Below are 21606 nucleotides of genomic sequence, written 5' to 3' on the forward strand. Positions count from 1 at the left end.
CCTCTGTAGGTAATGTTCATCTTATTCTAAAGAATGTAGAATGTCATGCTTTACTTCAGTCTTCCCAGTCACGTGAGAGTGAAATATTTTATAATACGTGCAATGTTAGAAAAGTTAGATGTAAACTTTTTTAAGTCTTCTACATTTACTTTCTGGTGCACTATCACCACTGACATGTACTGCACCAGTCCACTTGCCACTATAATGGCACTCATACTATAGATGGGAAGCTTGAAAGGGTAATTTCTGCTCAGGTTGTCTCTGTACAGTTTGATTTTGGGGGACCGCATATAAATAGAAGGGATATCTTCCCTTCTGTATAGACAAGAATCCCAAGTTTTCACTAAATTGGCCATGTCCCAAACAGCTCAGCACACTTCTGTCACTTTGATGTGGTTTTCAATTTATGGACTCTTTTTAAATCTGAATCAATTTACACAGTCTCTGTGTAAGAGTAGAATAAAATTATCATGTATATATAATGTATTAATTATGCCTTTTTCTATCCACATAGATAAACAAGGAAGCTATCCTGTTGCAAAGCCATCTTTTAACTTGGCTGCAGTTGTTGCAGAAACAATTGGACTCGTTCAAGAAGAATCTGTAAGTAATGTTCCCGTATTTCTCAAAAAATAAATCTTATAAGCCAGTTATTATGTAATGCAGTGTTTGTCAAGCTATGTAACTGACCTTATTGGGGAACTGCTGAGCTCCAGGAAGGTAAAAGTCACTCTAAGAGGAAAAGTAATTGTTTCTTGACTATTTTCACTTTAAGATTAAGCAAAAGCCTTCTGAATAATGCATTTTCTAAGGGCAGTGATCGATTCAAGAGGGATCGATTTATCGCATCTAATCAAGACGCAATAAATCAACCCCCTAGCCCTCTCCCGTCGACTCCTGCACTCCAGTGCCATGAGAGGCGCAGGCAGAGTTGACGGGGGAGCAGCAGCAGTCGACTCACCGCAGTGAAGACACCACGGTAAGTCCATCTAAGTACTTTATTCACGTAGCTGAAGTTGCATAACTTAGATCAATTCCCCCCACCCAGTGTAGACCAGGGCTCAGTATTCTAAATACTGTTCTGTCTTTGCTTACTCCTGATGTAATGGCCTAGCGAGAAAGAGAAATGAACAAGCTTCCTGGCCACAGGTTTTAAGTAGCTTTATAAAATGCACTATTTTCCCCCCTACTTACAACTCTTCATTTGAATAAAACAATGAGCCAAGTCCACAGATCTGGTTAACCTGTGTTCAGTGCAGAAACTGAGGTGATGGGATGGGGGAAGGGTGGTTCTCAGTCGCATTTATAGTACCCCTGGTTTTCAGGGCTGTCTGGGGACTGAACCCAGCCCTCATTGTAACTTGGAGCTGCCACTAGAATAGTCCCTAAAGGACCCAGCTGCTAGGGATCACCAGAGTACAGCATACTTTTTCCCATGCAAAACTTGTGCTTTGGGAAGTAGGAGGAACTGTTGGCATAGAGGTGACTAGGGTGGCTTCATGGCATCCCCAGAATCCAGCTACTTGTTTAGATTTCTGGCCTTGCATCATTGGCATAGTCCAAGGAAGTGGAACAGGTGGCCTCAGTCTGGCTCAATAAATTCACCTTTTCTGATAAATAAACTTTAATTATAGTAACTGTATAAATTATAGTGGAACAATTGAAATTCTCTGTTTTACTTCTTAAAACAAGTAGGAGCTTAATGAAAAAAATCATTCTGGAGATCTCTACACTCACTAGCATAAGGGTAACACTCATATGTAATGGAGACAGAACTTTCAGGAGCTGTTCCAAGGCATTGGAACAAACTCCCACAGGAACAAAGGACCATCACAAACCGCCTCAACCTTCCCTACTCTGACAGACACGTAGCAATATACACATTTCAAAACAAAAAAGCCAAATCCTACCAAAACAGTTCACTGCACATGCAGTTCTTTTTTCAGGGAAGTGGAGGGGAGAAGGGAGAATGAGCAAATGTTGCATAGTTTTGTATGACATTAGTCACGTTCACATAAAGAACTATTGGAAGGCATGTCTACACTGTAGTGTAAGCCCATACTCGAGTTTGTACCTAAAGCTCCCTTCTGTCTGCACACAGATCTCTTGGACTTGGGCTTGCACCCAGGGTTCTAGGACCCCACAAGTTTGGAAGGGTCAAACCAAGACCCAGGGTTCAAACCTGGGTAAACATAGTCTCCCCTGGACTCGGGTCCTAAGAGTCTGCCAAAAGTATCCCACAATCCCTTGAGCTGACATTCTTTGAGAGAGAGGACAATCAACTTGAGGGAAACGGAAGCAACCTCCTGGTTCTAATACAGCAGCTCAGAAAGTTGGCGTTTAGCCCTTTCATTTTATTCTGACCACTGAGCTGCAAACACAACTTTGGAGAGCCTTCTGCATTTGCAGTGGATGCTGACCAGAAGGAATCCTTTGCAAAATGCGTTGCTTCATGGTTGTGGGAGCACAGGCAGATTTTGGTTAATCTCTCCAGTGAGTCCAGCTAAACAGTGGATTTTAGTAAGAGTACAAGGAATGACTACGTATAACACCAAATAGCAAAGAAGCTGGCAGCGTTGGAAACTTATCACACCAGTGACCAGTGCAGAGAGTGAATTAAGTGACTCAAGACTGAGTACCAGAAAAAATAGCAACAAGAGCTGCATGTCAGGCAACCTGCCAACAGTCATGCCTGTTTTATGATGAGTTTGATCAGATGCTATGTGCTGCATTGAGCATGGAGCCAATGGTGGTGCATGATGACTTGGTCAGTCAAGAGAGCAACCTGCATCCCCCAGAGTCCAGCAGTTGGCACCAGCAGTTGGCACCAAATGAAGTCAGTAAAGTGACTGCTGCTGACACCAGTCCCAGGAGAAGCTTTGCCACAGGAGCAGCTGCAGCTCATCTCGGGGCTGTACTCAGAAGAGTTTTTTTGTGCCCCATAGAGGAACGGCCTGCCACGGAGCCTGGTAAGTTTCCAGCTCCATTTTAATGTTTGTTAATATAGAAATAGGAGCAATGTCTATTCTATGAATGAATGTAAAAGTTAGTACTAGCCCTGGGTAGCAGTGTGTATTCACTAACTGCAGATTGTATGTCAGCGCCTGGGCTAGGGCTAGAACAGAGAACTAGATAAATTCATGGAGGTTAAGTCCATTAACGGCTGTTAGCCAGGATGGGTAAGGAATGGTGTCCCTAGCCTCTGTTTGTCAGAAGGTGAAGATGGATGGCAGGAAAGAGATCACTTGATCGTTACCTGTTAAGTTCACTCACTCTGGGACCACTGGCATTGGTCGCTGTTGATAGACAGGATACTGGGCTGGATGGATCTTTGCTCTGACCCAGTTTGGCCATTCTTATGTTCTTACAGTGTTTACCACTAAACGGAATTCAAGAGACCAGGAAATGCAAACAGTTAAAAACACATTTAAAAGTGAGTTGTTACTGGAAAGCCACACATTTTTGAGATCACATTTCTCTTGTTAAAAATAACAACTTTACGTTGCCATCTCCATAAGTACACTGCTCTGTAAACACTCAACTGTGTAATGAGGCACTTGGAAACAGTGAACTGGGGGGATTATGAAAACGTGTTCCATTTACAGATCTGGTCCATTTCAGCTAAATGTAGTTCATGCAGTCCATAGGTGGCAAAATCATTTGTCCCAAATACAACTGGGGTTTTAAGTTTGGTCCAGAAATGTGCCGGGGATGTGGCTGTGGAGTTCTGGGTATTTTCATGCAGTCATAACAGGCTCAGTCATGTGGATGCTCACACATCATCTTGTTGATTCCCTCATGAATTCTGGCCCAATCCCAGCTGATAACTTTTCCCATAGCAGGAGCTCCAGATAGGTAGTCATGTTCTGGGGAAGGGCATATTTTCCAGGGCCATCCTGGTAGCTGACCATCCCACTCTACTCATAGAGGTGCTGTTCAGTCACTACTTTGCATATTTCATTGGCATACATTCCTGGTTTCCCATGCGCAGCTTGCAGTAACACCTCTATTTGCCAGTTGGGAACCACAAGAACTGGTATGTCTTCCAAAATGTGGAATACCTGAAATGATAGAGCAACCTTTTGTAGAATAGCCACTAACAGCCCCGTTGTTCTCCCACAGCCCAAGTTGTTCTGCAGTTCTTGGGGGAGGGGAGAAAGCAGCTGTGATTTTTAACTTGTCTTTGTCTCTGTATTATTTCATTGCGATCAACCTGGCTATGTCCAGGGAGCTTCTGTGGGCTGAAGCATCCCCCTCACAATATATTGAAATTCAGTTTTTAAAAGTAACAGTTTGTCATTGAAATTCCACAAGGATTTTTACTGTGTTCCTGCACTGAGCTATTTGAGACAATAACCCTCTGTGTCTTGCCTTATTCCAGGTCCCTCAACTTCTACAGGCTGGTACTTCTACGGCACAGAAGAAGCTTGTGTCAGTGTACCTTCATGGACCATTCAGAAAGGAAGTATTTCTGTGACGAACTTATAGTTGTAGTTCTGGACAAGGCCAACAAGAAGGTCTATTACCTAAAATAGAGGGACTTATGGCTAGAGGAAAGGCATGATGAAAGGCAAGCAGAAAGGTTCAGGCTGGCTGTACAGCTTGAGGACAGGGTTGCAGCATGGGAGCTGACATTTGCTTCCTAGCTTCTAGAAAAGGAACCATGGCTAAGGGAGGATTACAAAACTCAGCAGAAAGAACTATTTGAATGGCTGCTATCACTAATGTCCGCATGAATACTGGCTCCTGCTGCACCCGCATCATGGCTTGAGTCCCCTTTGCAGTGCCCTGTGCTGCAGTCCAGGAGCAGCTTGGACAACTCCATGACTGAGTGGCCCATGCAATAGAGCCCCATCAGTGGCTGGGCAGGGCAGCAGTGCCCCATTCATCCTCCCCCATGGATGCCTTTACTGCCCTCCCAGCCTAGCACTTGGGAAACATGGGAGGAAGGGAAAGGAGATTGGGGAGCCAGGGGACATGCAACAGTAAGGGGTTTCTGTCTTGTAGATGGTTTCATTGTTTGTTTGTAAGGTTCTGTTACTGGTGTTTTGCTGTGGTGATGGCAGCTGGTCTGCCTGGCAATGTGTTAATGTTGTATTTTTTAATAAATGTTTCTAAATAAAGCTTTTTATTTTAGTAAGAAATGTCATTGCTATCACTGCATCACATCATATAATGTGTGTTTCAATAATAAAGGTAAATAAATACATGATCAGAGATAATTGCGAATTGGTATATAAGTGCTATTTTGCAATAGTTAGTTACATCAATACATACATCAGTCACTTCCTTACATCAGTTCATACTGTGAATTAACTTTCTCTCATCCTCCATTTGATAAGCTGTCAGGTCATTCATAAATACATTTCATGGCAATCAACGCCTCCCCCTTACTCCCCTCTACAAGCATATTCATAAAGGGACTATTCTCCCTCTTCATTGGCCCATGCAAGTCTGTAATGTGGAAGCACACAGCATCCCTAACTTCTGTTGCCCATGTGCATCCAGCTCCATCTGTGGTAGGTGCACTTTTCTGGCTGAGTATACCAGTTCAGCAGTCCATTCAAGGGGAAATGGCTTACCTTTGGCGTCACAAAAATTATGAAGAGCACAGCAAGCCATAGCATGAGCACAGCATTGATGACAACAGGTCTGTAGACACCTGCAATGAGATTTCTATCTGCCAAGTGCACATTCAACAATCATTCTACACCTGCTAAGAGTGTAATTAAACCTTTTGCCAGGGCCTCTGATATCAGCATACAGTTAAGACAAGGGGTCCCCGAGAATGACACTAACTCCATTTATGACCATGTCATTTGGTGGGAATAGTGTCATAGTCTGTCCATGAATGTAGACTCCCAATCAGCAGAAAACCCTGGCATCATGATTTTTTCCAGTGCAACTCATGTTGATGTTCATAAATTGGCCACCGTGGTCCACAAGTACTTGCATAACAATGGAGAAGTACCCTTTGCAGTTTATGTACTCGTGCTCTTTGAGGGGGGGCAAAGTATGGGCACATGCAGCCCTCAGTGGCCCCAGCACAGCTTGAAAACACCATTCTCTCAAAGCCAGCAGTTACTTCCAGAACATCTTTTACGCCCATCGCTGTGGGGTATATCACACACCTGATTGCCTCAGAAACCTCTGCCACCACTTTATCTGCAGTTGACTTTCGAACACCAAACTTGTTGGCAACAGACATATAGTATTTCCGGGGTAGCCAGCTTCCAGATGATTATAGCAACTCATTTCTGGACCAGCCTTGCCGCCCTCATGTATGTATCTATATAGTGGAGAGTTGGGGCAAGTTGCTCACAAAGCTCCAGAAATGGAGCTTTCTTCATGCAGAAATTCTGGACCTGCTGCTGGTCATCCTAGATATGCAAGCAGTCTGTGCTTGTGGTCCTGCTCCCAGAAGCATCAGTCTATGTTGGAGTTATCAGCAGCTATACCAAGTGTCATGAGCAACATCAGCCAGTTCAAATCTGCCATGTCTGTGTTCTCCTGCTCCGTCATTAGCTCTGTCTGGTGCCTTCAGTGGGTCAGAAAATGCCTCAGAAATCCACCAGCATCTCATGGGACCTCTGCCTGTTTCCTGGAACAGGAATAAAAGTGCATGTGAGAGAAATTCTTCAAATGACGCCTTGCTGGCTTCGGTTTCTGGGAGCATGCAGACCAAAATGAGGTCTTGACAGATAAATGTTTGGTAGGATGTTTTGTGGGCTGTTCAAACTTCCTGTAACGTGTAGGGTGGACAGTCACGTTTTCCTGTGCTGTACCACAAAGAAAGGCTAGAGCAATCACATTTCAGGAGAGTGCTAAGAAGTCTGGCATATGGCTGGTTAGACTTGGATTTGCATACTGCAGTGTGGATGCTTGAGCCCTGGTTTTGGGCCTAGGGTTGACAATCAGTGTAGATGCTCAAGTCCTGGGTCCACGACTCAAGTCCCACTGACCCTAGACTTACATTGAAGTGTAGACATACCCTCGGATTCCACAATGGAGAGGGTAGTAAAAGAATCTGTATAGAAATAGTGTTTTTCTTATCAGTACAAAATGAAACAAGTTCTTTACTGATTTGCATGCATGAAACGTGGTAGCTCACTGTCTTGAAAAATGTTTTAAAGCACTTTTTTAGGGCTCATTTAAAAGCAGATTGTTAAAGTAGTAGTATAATAGCTGGCTGGTAAACTTCAGCTACTTATTCACCCCAAGACTTTCAAAATTGAATTATTTAGTTTGGGATTTTTGGTGTTCTAATTTTCATGTCTAATATTTATAGTTTTAATTCTTCTTTTCTATTCTTTCACACAAATGTACTTTATTTTTATGGCATTCAAGGAGTCCCAGAGTGTACTGAATTCTCTTAGAAGTAACATTCCGATGACCCAGGTGCCTCAGAGCCCACAGCAGGAAGATTCCAGAAAACAGCTAGCTCATGAATCATCAAGAAATGACGACAACTTGGGGTGAGTTATTTTAATTTATAGCAAATAAAAATGAATAGAGTAAACTGGCTTATATCAGATCTTAGTTTTGATAGAATATGGTGTCTGTCTTTAAAGTTACGGCTCTGCAAAACCCACTAGTTTCATTTTATGTGGGCTTCGTGGACCCGAACAGGTCAGTGTTCTAAAAACCAAACAAAATTCCTTATGACTTGGAGAGATTTACAAAACCATTGATTTTTTACTACTTTCTTACCAAGATGACATCAAATGTTTGAGGGGGAAGTATCCCAGTGCAATGAGTCCCCGCTTCTGAGATTTCCTTAGTTATTGCATGGTGCGTTCTGGGGCACCTTCAGCCTCTGGTAAGATAGTGGCGTGGCACCAGGATTTCATTCTTGCTGAAAAGAGACAGGCAGGTGGGCCATTCCCCTTAATTTCTTCTCTGAGATGGCATGGGTAGGAGTGGCCATTTGGTAAGTGAGCTGGCTGCCACCTGAAGATCATAAGAGGGAACCATTGACTGCCCCACAAACATTATTGAGGAGGTTATAGGTCTCATGCTGTTGAAACAGTCAGTTACAACAATAGTACGGTTCATATAAGTACCTAGATAGGCCTCTCTCCAAGACCTTCTCCACCTTCCATCCTTTGAATAGATTGAATGAAAGCCATGGCCTGTTGGGTGGAGAGATTTCTATGTCATGTTGACTCCTCTTCCAGATTTGAGAGAAGCCAGGGGAGGACTCGGTCACATTGAAAACCAGATCTGTTTTTGCCTAGTTTTGGTCCTCTGGTTTTAACTCTGATCCTTGACCAGATTTCATATGCGTACAAACAATGTTCATTTCTCATCTTTCCTTTTTATCCAATAAGAAATACAGCCAGGAATAATGTTGTATTACAGCTGTCAGGGAGGTAACCCTTTACTAGTACTAACTACTAAAATTGTAGATAATACTGTACAAAAAACTAAAGCCATTACAACTTTTTAATTTTCTGTTCAGCTACTAGAATACATGCTGGTAGATGTACATAATTTCCCCCTCAATTTATACAGTTGCTGCCTAACAATTGCTGAATAATGCTCATATTTTAGGGGACTGAATTTAAAAAAAATCATTTTTCCCAGTGGCACAAGGAATGTCTTTCATCTCTCAATATGTTCAGACTTTCAGATCCATCTCAGAACACTCCAACAGATGTAGATTGGGATTCTCAGGTAGCTTCTCCTGTTTTTGGAGCATCTAACAACGTGAAGAACAGCCTGACTTCAAGTCTTTCCCCTTCTGTTTTAGAAACAGGATTGAAGTCCAATGCCAAAAAAGACTCCTTCAACAGTACTTTTAATTCTAGATCTCATAAAGTTAGATCAAAATCTGAAGATGTTGCTTTTGTTGCACCACTTAACCTTGGGACTGAAGTGAACTCTGTTATCAGCCAGGCCTCAGCCAATAGGCAGATGGTTGTGAAAAGGGATGCAAATGAATCCATAACTTGTGTGGTCAACACTTGCTCAGGTAAAGATGAGATGATCAAGAATGACTTCCTCCTTGCACCCCACAAACATTTAGTAGACAGATCTATTAAAAGAAAGAAAACAGAAGATGAGCGTGTGACTAGCTGTGAAAAAACATCTTTCAACAAAGAAAACTCTTTTCCTTTTCAAGCAGACATTCAGCCTTTTAATGCAGATCATATAATTGATAGGCCTCTGGACCTGTCTGATCGTTTTTCTACTATTCGCTGTCAAGAAAAAAACTCAAGAAGTGATGAGATCTGTAAAAATAGACTAAGACAGGTGATGCTGCATGATATTTTTTCACAGCTGGTGAAGCCTGTTCCAAAGGGTTCTTCATCCATCCAAAATATCAACAATGTAAGCTATTTGTCAGGAAAAGAGTCACAAGAAGATCCCTATGAACAGGAGATGATTCTCCAGTCACGTGGCAAAACGTGCCCAGATAAAAAACATTTGATGCAAATAAAAGAAGAAATCTCTGCTTTCAAAATCCCATCATTGCCAAACACAGTAGAGACAGAACTACTTTTTGACGACATGAAGGTATGTTGCTTCTCTGAGGGAAATGTGTATTTTATGTTTTTCCTTTCCAAATGTTGTGTTTAAAACCTGAGAAACGTTAAAATTGTAGTATGTTATTAGGTTGCCAGTGGCCACGAACCAATTAGAAAGAAAACCAGGACAGGACATGGAGAATGTGAGCTGGCATCTGTGCTTCAACCAAACCCTTGTAGAGCAACAAAACCTAAACCACTGCAAAATGAACAAGGTAACTTATTCTTCATCCCATGCCTGTAGTTTAAAGGAGTGGAATGTTCACATTTTCGTTCTTGTGCTCCTATTGTTCTTCTCTTCCTCTAATCCTGCACCTAACTTCATGCCCTTTGATATGCCACCTCTTATTCCTAGAATTACCTCTACATTAATTATATCCATCCTTGTTTGCCTCAAATCACTTTTTAAAAACATACCTGTTTCATGAAGCTTTTATCAATAGTGTCCCGTCATTCTGTGTTCACTAGACAATCTTTGTTCATGGCTTTAGATTGTTACGGGCAGGAAAGATTTTTTTTTTTTTTTTATCTAGCTTACTTTATATTGTAGCTGCATATAGCACTTTGCTGCAGTATATGAATAAGATGTTGAAACAAAATAAGTTTGGCGTTTTATTGTACATCAACTTTCTCGTGTATAGATAGACATTTAAAATTGATAGCTGGCTATAAGTCTGTCTGAATGTTTGTTTGCGTTTGTTATCCTTTCTAAGAAATTCCTGTTCTTTAGTAATGGAGAGCATTGCTACCAAATACCCCTATTTACAGGAATTATACTATATATTTTCACTTTTCTAATAGGAATGTCTGAATCACTCTCTCTCGATAACTCTTCACTCAGCAGCATTCTTGTGGAGCCAACTCTGAAATAAAAGAACTCAGACCACCAACGTAGCTATTCATTGAGTAGTACCTTACTTTTATGGTCATCATCAGTATTGAATAGATAGGATGAGCTGACAGACCCCCTGAAACTTTTTATTGTAATATTATCTGACCACCATATTTATATGTACTATACAAAAGAGAGAGTGCATCATTACAGTAACAGTGTATACGGTGAATGTACAGAAGAATCTAAAGGATTATTTTAAAATTCTTTATATCCAAACTAAATTATATCAAATTAATGTACTTACTCTACACTATTTCAACCTTTTTATGAGAAAAATCAAGCCTAACGGAAGAATGAATAGCTAAAAAGGAAATACACCTAAGGTTGGCATTAGATGTCAGTAGTTTGATTCTGATTTATCTTTTCTCTCTTGCTTCCTGTAACACCACCTCTAAGATAAACCATCCTTAGAAAATATACAGTGGAGTATAGATCCAGGAGCAGACCTTTCCCAGTACAAAATGGATATTACGGTTATTGACACCAAGGTAAGCAGAAATTTGAGTCACACCCTCATATCCCATAAAATAAATAATAAACTTAAATTAGCCTAATTTACTCTTTTTTAAAAAGTTGATAATAGGCTGCATATCTAAAACATGGTTTAGAAAAAATTGAAAAATGCCAGAGTAGACTTAAACATTACAAATACATTTTACTTATTTTTAGAACAAAACTTTGCAAAGTGGATCCTCAATTTGTCTCCCAAAGCTTTCAATTATCCATTACAAAGATAGTGCCACATTTTCTGAGTGCTTTCCCGGTAGCTGTGGAAAAGGGAACAGTCATTACTAAAATGTTTTGTAAAAAAATTAATGAATGTTCTTAATTACACAACTTGTCTTTTGTAAGTGTTCACTGTGAACGCTATTGTAAATAGTTGGAGACTTACAAGACTTGGCTTTATTAACTTTATTTGGATCACTGACACTTAGTCAGTAAGGAAGCATGGCTTTGTTGAGTGTTTTCCTGAATGGTAATTGTTTTTGTCATTCTTGCTTGTCTTAAAAGGTTAATTTGTTTGCTAATGTATTGGTTTTTCATGTAATTGCAGGAATTTTTTCCATGAAATTTGACAGTTTGATGAATTGCTTTATACATCCATAAATAAATTTTTCTTTCATAAAACTTTACAGAAGGTATCTGTAGAATGTGATCTCAGTGACTAGTGATGTTCGCCAGATTACCCCAATTTCAAATCTAGTTGCTAATGCCAGGTTATACAACAAGTTTCTGTATCTCTGCCATGCAGATGTTACTCTCTGAAGATAACTGAGAGAAACTTTTTTCCGTAGATTCTTCGCTCTGCTAGTGGGGAACTTGTTAAATTTCTTTGGGAGACTTGTCTGAATTGTTTCTTAAAGGAACTTCAGGTACCTGATATGAGACTGAAATATGTCAATTAGTTGTAACTTTTAAGTGTGATTACCATTTTTATACTTCATTTATTCAGGAAGGCTCTCAATCAAGAGTAGGAGGAGAGACTGATATGGACTATCCGTACGTTAGTGAAAGCATGCTATTAAAAATGAAAACTCAAGAGCAGAAAGGAGAAAGCAGTCCAAGTATGTATTTTTCTCCTCTTCATAAATAGATTGAAAATTGGCTGATGATACAGTATAGTTTGTTTTGTAGCATTGCAGTAAAGACTATAGGTTTATCGTGGTGGCTTAATCTATTTCCTGTTGAAGTCAATAGAAGACTTTATATTGAGGTCAAAGACTTGGCTAGGGTCCATAGTTTATGGCTGAGATTGTGCTTCCTTTCTACACCTCTATAAACAAATTAAATATACCTCAGATAGTACTTGTTGTCTAACCTGAAATAAACATGTTAAATATTTAAGTACTGTCATGACACAAAAAATACCCCATTATTGACCCTATCAAACTTCCTTTATCTGTAGAAAGATCTCATTTTAATATACTAAATATATACAGTTATTGTGTCTGTGTAGATATTTATTTTATTTCATGTCATATATAAATCAATTTGACTGTATTTAAAATACCTAAGTCGGATGGAGGTGGATTATCATTCACCAGTAAAGAATGCAGATATTTGTGTTTGGATAACTCCACAATAGTAGTTATCAACAAAATACCTCTATTCATGCAGTGCTAAGGTTGAGGATTTATTATTGTGAAATCACTTTGCATATGTGCACTTATCAGTCAAAAAACCTTTCTGAGGTCCGAAAGCATAATCCATATTTAAAAGATGAAGAACAGGCACACAGAAATTAAGTGAGTTGACCAAGCTGTTGTAGTGAGTCAGTGCAGAGCTGGAAGTACAGTATAACTCTGTTCTTTTGACTAACGTTCCTCCAAAAACATGTTTTGTTGAAAGACTGATTTGGATGTTTATTCTGACCTTTTTTATAGAGGGAGAAAGAAAAATGAATGACAGCTTAGCAGAAATGTTTGATCGGACCTCATATGAAGAATATAAATCTTGTTTAGAAGATGATAGTCCTTCCGCATGTGATGAAAAAGAAAATCCTCTTGAGGAAGAAAATGAGGAAGTGTCATCAGCAAGCAAACTAACGAGTAAGTATACACTTGTTTTTCCTTTAATTATAGTGTTAATACAGTAACTCCTCGCTTAATGTTGTAGTTATGTTCCTGAAAAATGCTACTTTAAGCGAAATGATGTTAAGCAAATCCAGTTTCCCCATAAGAATTCGTTTAAATAGTGGAGGCCAGATTCCAGGGAAAAAAATTTTGCTTGACAAAAGACTATATATGTCAGGGGTTCTCAAACTGGAGGTTGGGACCCTTCAGGGGATCACAAGGCTAATACGTGGTGGGGGGGTTGTGAGCTGTCGGCCTCTATCCCAAACCCCGCTCTGCATCCAGCATTTATAATGGTGTTAAATATATAAAAACATGTTTTTAATTTATAAGAGGGGATCAGACTCAGAGGCTTGCTATGTGAAAGGGGTCACCAGTAAAAAAAATTTGAGAACCGCTGATATACTGTGCGTGCGTGTGTGTACAGTATTATTGTTTAAGACGTGTGTGTGTGTATGTCCTAATTTAATACTGTACACAGCAATGATGATTGTGAAGCATGGTTGAGGTGGAGAAGTCAGAGGGTGGAATAGGCTGGGATATTTCCCAGGGAATGCCTTATTGCTAAATGATGCACTTAGCTGAGCCCTCAAGGGTTAACACGTTGTTACTGTAGCCTCACACTCTACAAGGCAGCACAAATGGAGGGAGGGGACACAGCATGGCAGAGAGAGACATGCATTGCCCCTTTAAGTAGGCTAAGCCCACTCTAAGTACATTGTCTTTTTAAGTAGATCAGCAAGTTGAGACAGCTGCCGCTGCCAGCAAGCTCCCTCTGTCCTGAGCCCTGTTGTGCCCTCCCTCCCGCTCTATGGAAATAGGGTAAGAGAGGGGGGGAAACACCCTGACATTAGCACCCCTCTTCCCCCTGCTCCCAGGAGGATCTCCAAGGCAGAGAGCAGGAGCAGCACACGGCAGTGCGGGGAGGGACAGCTGAACTGTCAGGCAATTGATAGCCTGCTGGGTGGCTGCCGCACAGGGAACTTTTGGGAGCAGGGAGCTGATAGGGGGGCTGCCAGTCCACCCTAGTTCCAAGCCCCCACCAGCTAGCTCCAACAGTCTGCTCTTTCTGCAAGCAGTGAACAAAGCAAAGCGGCTGCCAAACAACATAATAAGGGAGCATTGCGCACCTTTAAATGAGCATGTTCTCTAATTGATCAGCAATGTAAGAACAAACCAACATTAACCAAGATGACTTTAAGTGAGGAGTTATTGTAATTAGATTGGTCAAACTAAAGGAGAATCTTCTTAATTGGGACACAATCCCACTAGAATCAGAAATATGCCGAATAAGTGATTATTCTGTTTATCAGAACTCAAAGGAATTCATTCAGGATTCCACAATTTTAAGAGAATAGAGAGCCATTTAAAAGCTGCTGCATTAAGTGACTTATTTAGCATTCATACAGAAGCAGGGAAGTATCACAGAAGTTAACATATGGGGCTATACAGTAGGATGTCTGTTCTAGGAATCCCCGATTCTTGATGTTAGTGGGTTGATTTGGTTGCAGTTACTAACTCAATTTAATGAGGGGAGAGGTAATTCTTTTTTCAAGGAGCTCTTTCTAAGACTATTTGAATATTTTGCATCCTAGCAACCTCTCTCTTCTTTGTGATCTCCTTTTCCTACTCTTCCTCATTCCACTTTACATCTCCCACTATTATCTCTTTACTTTTCACTCACACACCATTTCAATTCTCTTGCTCACCCCATTTCATGCTTCCTTTACTGCACTGTATCTGTTGCCTCAAAGCTGATTGTGTATTTCATGAAGCTTGATCTTATTCAGCACATTAGAGGACATTGTCATTGTCATTCAGCACATTAGAGGACAATTAGATAATTGTGAAATATTAAAATTAAGAAATCTGCGTATGGTTTTGTTCAGGTAGATAATGGTTAACTAAAATAATTTTGTGCTAAATTTTTAAAATTAACACTGTTGCAATTTATGCAGTATATCTCGCTCAATCATTTTATGGTCATTCTGCCTAGGCAAGTTCATTAACAGACTTATGGCATGTTTTTATTTATTTACAGAGCATGAGAATAAACAAGATAAAACCAAGCAGAAAGCTTTTGTGGAGCCATATTTTAAAAGTGATGAAAGGTAATGCAACATTTTTATTAATGTAAGAAGATTGGGGTTTCCCCTCTGAAGAGACCTTATCCTTTCATAAACTAAAACTGCAAAATCATTCCATACAAAGACACTGAAGGTGTAAAACTGGAAAATCTCTATATGAATTCTGGTTATTAATACAAAAAAGGAAGATGAATCGGAAAGAGAAACTAAAGAATGTTAGAAGAGAGGAATGCTTGTCACTTTTTAATAAAGAGAAGGAAATGTTACTCTTTTACTAAAAGCATGCTTCTGTAATCTGTGATGTTTTTCCAAAACACATAGTAGCTCAAGTTATGTATTATCGTGCTTATTATGGTAGTGCCTAAGGGCCAGCTAAGAACGGGGCCCCATTAGAATAGTATATATAGAGTAGTAGATGGTTCCTGCCCCACAATGTTCATAATCTAAATGGACAAGACAGATACAGGGTGGGAGAAGAGATATAACGTACAAGGAGAATAAACAATGTGATGGTAGCGAACATTAGGTATGTTCCATGACTGGTGGGGCAGGGAGTGGTACTTAGGAACGAATCAGCTAAATGGAAAGAAAAGGGAAGGAGAGCAAGGGGGGACAGGGCAGGTGAGAAGAAGGGAAGGAGGGGCAGGTATGGAGTGAAGCTGTGGTGAAGAGACTGGAGGGCAGGTAGGGTTGGCGTAAACAGGCTATTTGCTCAAGGAAGAGAAAGTATGGTGACCAGATGTCCCGATTTTATAGGGACAGTCCCAATTTTGGGGTCTTTTTCTTGTATAGGCTCCTATTACCCCTCATCCTATCCCAATTTTTCACGCTTGCTCTCTGGTCACCCTAAGAGCAAGTCAGAGAACTTCCTACAGTTTTGAGTGGAATGTCCAAACCTGAAAAAAGTCCCTACTTTGGCTGCTCCTATTTCTACTTCCTGGAGTAGCTAGCTAACGTATTCCTGGACAAATTGGAGAAATGGTCTGAGGTAAACCGGATGAAATTTAATAAAGACAAATGCAAAGTTCTCCACGTAGGAAGGAACAATCAGTTTCACACATACAGAATGGGAAGAAACTATCTAGGAAGGAGTATGGCAGAAAAGGATCTAGGGGTTATAGTGGACCACAAGCTAAATATGAGTCAACAGTGTGATGCTGTTGCAACAAAAGCAAACGTGATTCTGGGATGCATTAACGTGTGTTGTGAGCAAGATACGAGAAGTCATTCTTCCGTTCTACTCTGTGCTGGTTAGGCCTCAGCTGGAGTATTGTGTCCAGTTCTGGGCACCGCATTTCAAGAAAGATGTGGAGAAATTGGAGAGGGTCCAGAGAAGAACAAGAATGATTAAAGGTCTTGAGAACATGACCTATGAAGGAAGGCTGAAAGAATTGGGTTTGTTTAGTTTGGAAAAGAGAAGACTGAGAGGGGACATGATAGCAGTTTTCAGGTATCTAAAAGGGTGTCATCAGGAGGAGGAAGAAAACTTGTTCACCTTAACCTCTAAGGATAGAACAAGAAGCAATGGGCTTAAACTGCAGCAAGGGAGGTTTAGGGTTGGACATTAGGAAAAAGTTCGTAAGGGTCAGGGTGGTTAAACACTGGAATAAATTGCCTAGGGAGGTTGTGGAATTAAGAGTAGGTTAGATAAATGTCTATCTGGAATGGTCTAGACAGTATTTGGTCCTGCCATGAGGGCAGGGGACTGGACTCGATGACCTCTCGAGGTCCCTTCCAGTCCTAGAGTCTATGAATTCTTCTCCCAGGCCAAAGAACATACAGATTTCTTATAAGTGAGGGTTTTTTCATTGTCTCAATCTTTTTGTTTTGTATCAAGCTTTTTGAAATTCCTGTGGACATTAAATAAGGAACATTCAACAGACCACTATATATCTTAGCGCTTTTGCCATTCGTCTTCTGTTTTCATCAGAACCTCTTAGTCTTCATTTCAATATACCATTAAGCACTCGATTTAGTGCCTGGCTCACACAACTATTCTATACCCAGCCTGTTTTAACTTTGCAAAGGAAAGAGACTGACATTGTGTCTTGCTAAAAAGAAAATGCAAAGCTGAAAAATCCCATGCAGTTGGAGCAAACAGGTAGAAACATCATGGCACTCATGAAGCATTTACTAAAAAAACCTAAAACCTTAAGTGGGGCAGGCGATAAATTAATACAATTCAAGATTAAGTAGAGATGAGATGGTCAGCAGCTCCTCTTTCACAGAGGAGCATAGATACATGTAAGGACAACTTTCCAGCTTCTTTTGACTACAGATTATTCCTTTATGTTCTGATGTGAAAGATAGCTTTTTATATGCCAATTGTCAGGAAGCTGAGGTTTTTTCAGATAATCTGTTAAATTGTCCCAGTGAAATGCTATTATTTCCTTGCTGCTGTCTGCTTCATTGGGTTAATAAACACTTCAATTTCCCAAAGAAATACATTATCAAATGAAAACCTAGGCTATGTCTGCACTGCACGACAGTGCAGACTATGATGGGTGAATCACAGAGTGCACCAGACTGTTGCACTCTAACTGCCCCATGTGGATGCTGCTAACGTAAAGTAAAAGGTGCTTGGTTTGCATTAACATAGTCCTGTTCGAAAGAGTTGAATGGGGGCAGGTAGAGCACAGAATTTTGGTGCACTCTGCAATTAGCAAACCCTGTAGTCTGCACTGCGGAGTAATGTAGACATGCCCCTAGTAACTTTTCCTTTTGCTTTCCAGAAAAAATGCTGGGTTAGGTTTTCCCCATATTGAGGTTGTTCGGAAGAGGGAAGAGAGAAGAAAATTGCTGGGCCATACCTGTAAGGAATGTGAAATAGTAAGTAAAACTCTTAAGTTTTGGTCAGTCTTGCATTATTTTCACTTGCTTGATACTAGAAGCCTGAAATGCTTTTCAAATTAAAAACATAGAAGCATGAGTACTGGTAAATCAAGTGGCAAAGAAGTCAGTTGTACTAAAGCTGTTGGCCATGGTAGAGATCCATAATAAAAATTAGGTACTGTAATAATGGAAAATAATTAGATAAAACAACATCTTGGAATGATAGCATTGGCATTTACTTGCTTATCTTTCCTGTATCTACTAAAAGGAACAGGCATTGCAAATCGTCATGTCAGTGAGGCCTCAATTAACAAAAAATAAATCAACTACCCCAGGGATTCTCAAACTGGGAGCTGTGACCCCTCAGAGGGTCGCAAGCTGTCAGTCTCCATCCCCAAACTCCACTCTACTTCCAGCATTTATTATAACGTTAAATATCAAAGATATGTTTTTAATTTCTAAGGGGTGGGGGGGGGTCACACTCAGGGGCTTGCTGTGTGAAAGGGGTCACCAATACAAAAGTTTGAGAACCACTGAATGGTTGATCCACCAGTATCTCAGCAAGAGAGTGATAGCACTACTTCTGCTAAAGCTGAGATATCCAGAATTGGGTCCAAGATAGAATTGTAATGTTAAGCTGCACTTCATGGTATATTCAAGTTTTGTTTTCTTCTTTCTGTATGTATATACTGGAACAAGTATTCAAATAAAATTGCACATGCGTGTATATGTACGAATGCGTACAAAACTTGCCTGTCAAAATTTCAGGTATCTTTATAAACCCACCGCAACTGCTTGTCGTCCTCTTAAAAACATGATTTGTCAGTACTGACTGTTACAGTAGTTTTGCACACTGACTGTCAGAGCAGCAGTCTGACTCTTAGGGTTATTCGGTACATATCTGCAGTCCCCAAAACTTATACATGTTATGTTGTATAACTCACCAATTTTTTAGATTAAGCAACAAATGTAATGTAAAGTAGAATGTAAGGCAATGGTCCCCAAACTGTGGGGCATGCACCCCCCATGGCACAGAGGAATGTTCAGGAGATCGTGTGGCAGGGCCCAGGCCAGCTCCCAAGGGAGGCAAGGAGGAACACCACACTTCCAGCCCCACTCTGCCCACAACCCTATTTAGCCTCCAGTTTTGCTCTGCCTCCAGTCCCACTCTGCACCTTGATCTCCCCCCATCCCAGCTCTGCCCTCGTTCCCTCTCTGCCTCTAGCCCCAGCTCCTTCACTATCCCCAGTTCAACCCCCACCCTGTCTTCAGCCCAAGCTCTGCTGCTGAGGAAGCCTTGGCTGTGCAGTAATGGAAGGGGGGGAGGGGCGTGGACAGATTCCGTTAATGATAAGGGGGAGGGGGAAGCACTGGAAAAGTTTTCAGACCACTGATGTAAATGGTAGAGAAAAAAGTTGTAAAGACATTTTTACATTTCTTTTTCTCCCTTTCAAGTAATTGAAATGCTTTCAGGCACATTATAGATGTGTTACTCTTATTTTATGTGTATAATAAATTGTGCTTCATTTGGTCATTAATATACTTTTCAATCTGCTGGAGATATTGAGCTACAATTTCATACTTCACAACATGTCTGAGGTGTGGATTAATGAGCTAATAAGAGTTCCTGTTGAGTTTTATTGCTTAATTTCCACTCTTATTTAGAACCAATATTTTTCTTAACATCCGTTCTATCCTACTGATAGCTAAATTTCTCCAGCTGACTAATGCGACTTATTAGTATGTTCTTGAACAAAACAAGTTCATGAAAAATCCCTTTGATAAAACCTTCACTAAAATGCATTTTTAATGGAAATTGTTTTATTTTCAGCTGACTGTAAAAATAAATTCTCCGTTCAAAATATGTGAAATCTAGAGAGTTTGAATGAAAAGAGAGCATTAAAAAAAAGCAGCTCTCTATTCTGTTTCTTGTGCCAAGAGCCATGCATTAACAATTTTAATTTCCTGTCTCTGCATGCTACAGGACTTTTCCTCTCAACGAACCCAGTTCTCATTATATTTTGGCAAGTAACATCGTGGAAACATTTGTAGACTTTATTTCGTAATGTACAAGCATTCGAATTCTGTTTTTATTCTAATTTTTTTTTTTTTTTTTTAAGGAAAGATTTATTTATTTATTTTTAGCGTAAACCATCCAAGATTGTACGTGATACTTGGCAATAACACTGCACTAAAATGACTGGATTTGAAAAAATTCTTAACTGAAGCTGCCACTTGGTTAATTGTCTGCATAGGTCTACATACTTGGACCATTCACAATTCCAAAAGAGAATCAATATTGAAAACATAGTCCTCATTAGATAAGAAGCCACTTCCATATCCGGTTCTGGCACCTAACACTACAATATATGTTAACATCACATTTTGACTCTCATTTTTACTCAGTATGTAGATATCTATAAGAGCTACTCCAACAGGACTGCTCCCAAACAGAATTTTTGCAAATTAGTGGTAACTCCCTATTATATTTTTCCCTGATGATACTGCATTCTCAGTCATGATGACTGTATACCCAATTTTTAATGAAAATACATATTTTTGGTTTGAAATGTCATTTTTAATAGGACACTGGCTGCTTGTTTATACTTTTTTTTTTTTCCTATCCTTTAGCTACACTGCCACTTTAGAAGCTTCTGTCAATGTTTTCTTCTGCTGTTCGGCAAATATTCACCCCTGTCCCCAGTGTTCTAATGGAGCTAAAATTTAAAAGCCTTACTTTCTGGTTCTTTCAAAACAATGACAATTCAGTTTGTTACTGTTGATTTGTTTTTTAATTTCCACAGAAAATAGTACTGTAGCTTTTAAATTGTTTTAATCCCAGTTCACTCCGTTCCTCAGCGGTTCAGACAATTTACAAGTTTAGGCCTAAAATTTGCTTACAGCAAGCCTGATAGAGAAAAATATGAGGTTTTTAATATACTGTTTCAAAATTCCTAATAAACTGTTTTAGGACAGTTTAGGATTTAGACCTATTTCTAATTATCCTTAAGGAATATTTAGCTATCATTAATCTGATTGGCTGATGTGGATTTTCTTTTTGAACAGACATTGTATGAGATCTCTTGTTAATTTAGTTGGCTGCTTTTAAAAAAAAAAGTTATTCTGATATGTTTTCTAACATTGGCCACCGAAAGCTGACTGTACAAATAGTCATTACCTGTTTGCTGTTCTGCTTTCATCAGTCTATCTATAATCTCAAACACATACTGCTAAACTTCTTTTGTGGATTTGTGTGGTGGGGAAGAAATTTTAATCTAGCTTTCTAAGCATAGTATTGTAGTTTCGAAGTTCTCCAGATGGACGTGAGCAATGTCTAATTTCATACAAGTTAACAAAACCAGTTTTATAGCACCTATAAGACATCTTGGCTGGATGTAAAAGAGAGGGGCAAACATATTTGCATCAGTAGAGCGATTAAAACACAGGTAGATTCCTGATGTTTAAGTGCTTAGGATTTCTCTCTTGGCAGACTTTCTACCAAAACCTCTGTTCAAAGCAAAAAATAATTTTAAATTAATCATGGCTGCAGATCTAGCTCTTCTGTGTAACCTGCAAACCAGGAGTCTTGCAGGATAGAAAGGGGAAACTCTGACCGTCTTGGTACAGCCTATTAAAGAACTGAATCTCTTTAAGACCTCTTGCTTCTTTGATGACCCAGAGAGCCTGAT

At 39.9% G+C, this 21606-nt stretch overlaps 1 protein-coding gene across 4 annotated transcripts in view; it reads left to right on the top strand.

Moving 5' to 3' along the window:
- RBBP8 (RB binding protein 8, endonuclease) overlaps positions 1-21606 on the top strand; it is a 78027-nt gene that overhangs the window by 49144 nt on the left and 7277 nt on the right. For all 4 annotated transcript variants that reach the window (XM_030552908.1, XM_030552907.1, XM_030552910.1 and 1 more), the window contains 9 exons: positions 515-603; positions 7348-7475; positions 8625-9519; positions 9619-9745; positions 10822-10913; positions 11879-11990; positions 12810-12974; positions 15040-15109; positions 17818-17914. In XM_030552908.1, the coding sequence (XP_030408768.1) occupies positions 515-603; positions 7348-7475; positions 8625-9519; positions 9619-9745; positions 10822-10913; positions 11879-11990; positions 12810-12974; positions 15040-15109; positions 17818-17914 (1775 nt within the window). The remainder of the gene's footprint in view (positions 1-514; positions 604-7347; positions 7476-8624; positions 9520-9618; positions 9746-10821; positions 10914-11878; positions 11991-12809; positions 12975-15039; positions 15110-17817; positions 17915-21606) is intronic.

The sequence above is a fragment of the Gopherus evgoodei genome, chromosome 2 (genome assembly GCF_007399415.2).
Source record: "Gopherus evgoodei ecotype Sinaloan lineage chromosome 2, rGopEvg1_v1.p, whole genome shotgun sequence".
Taxonomy (NCBI): Eukaryota; Metazoa; Chordata; order Testudines; family Testudinidae; genus Gopherus; species Gopherus evgoodei.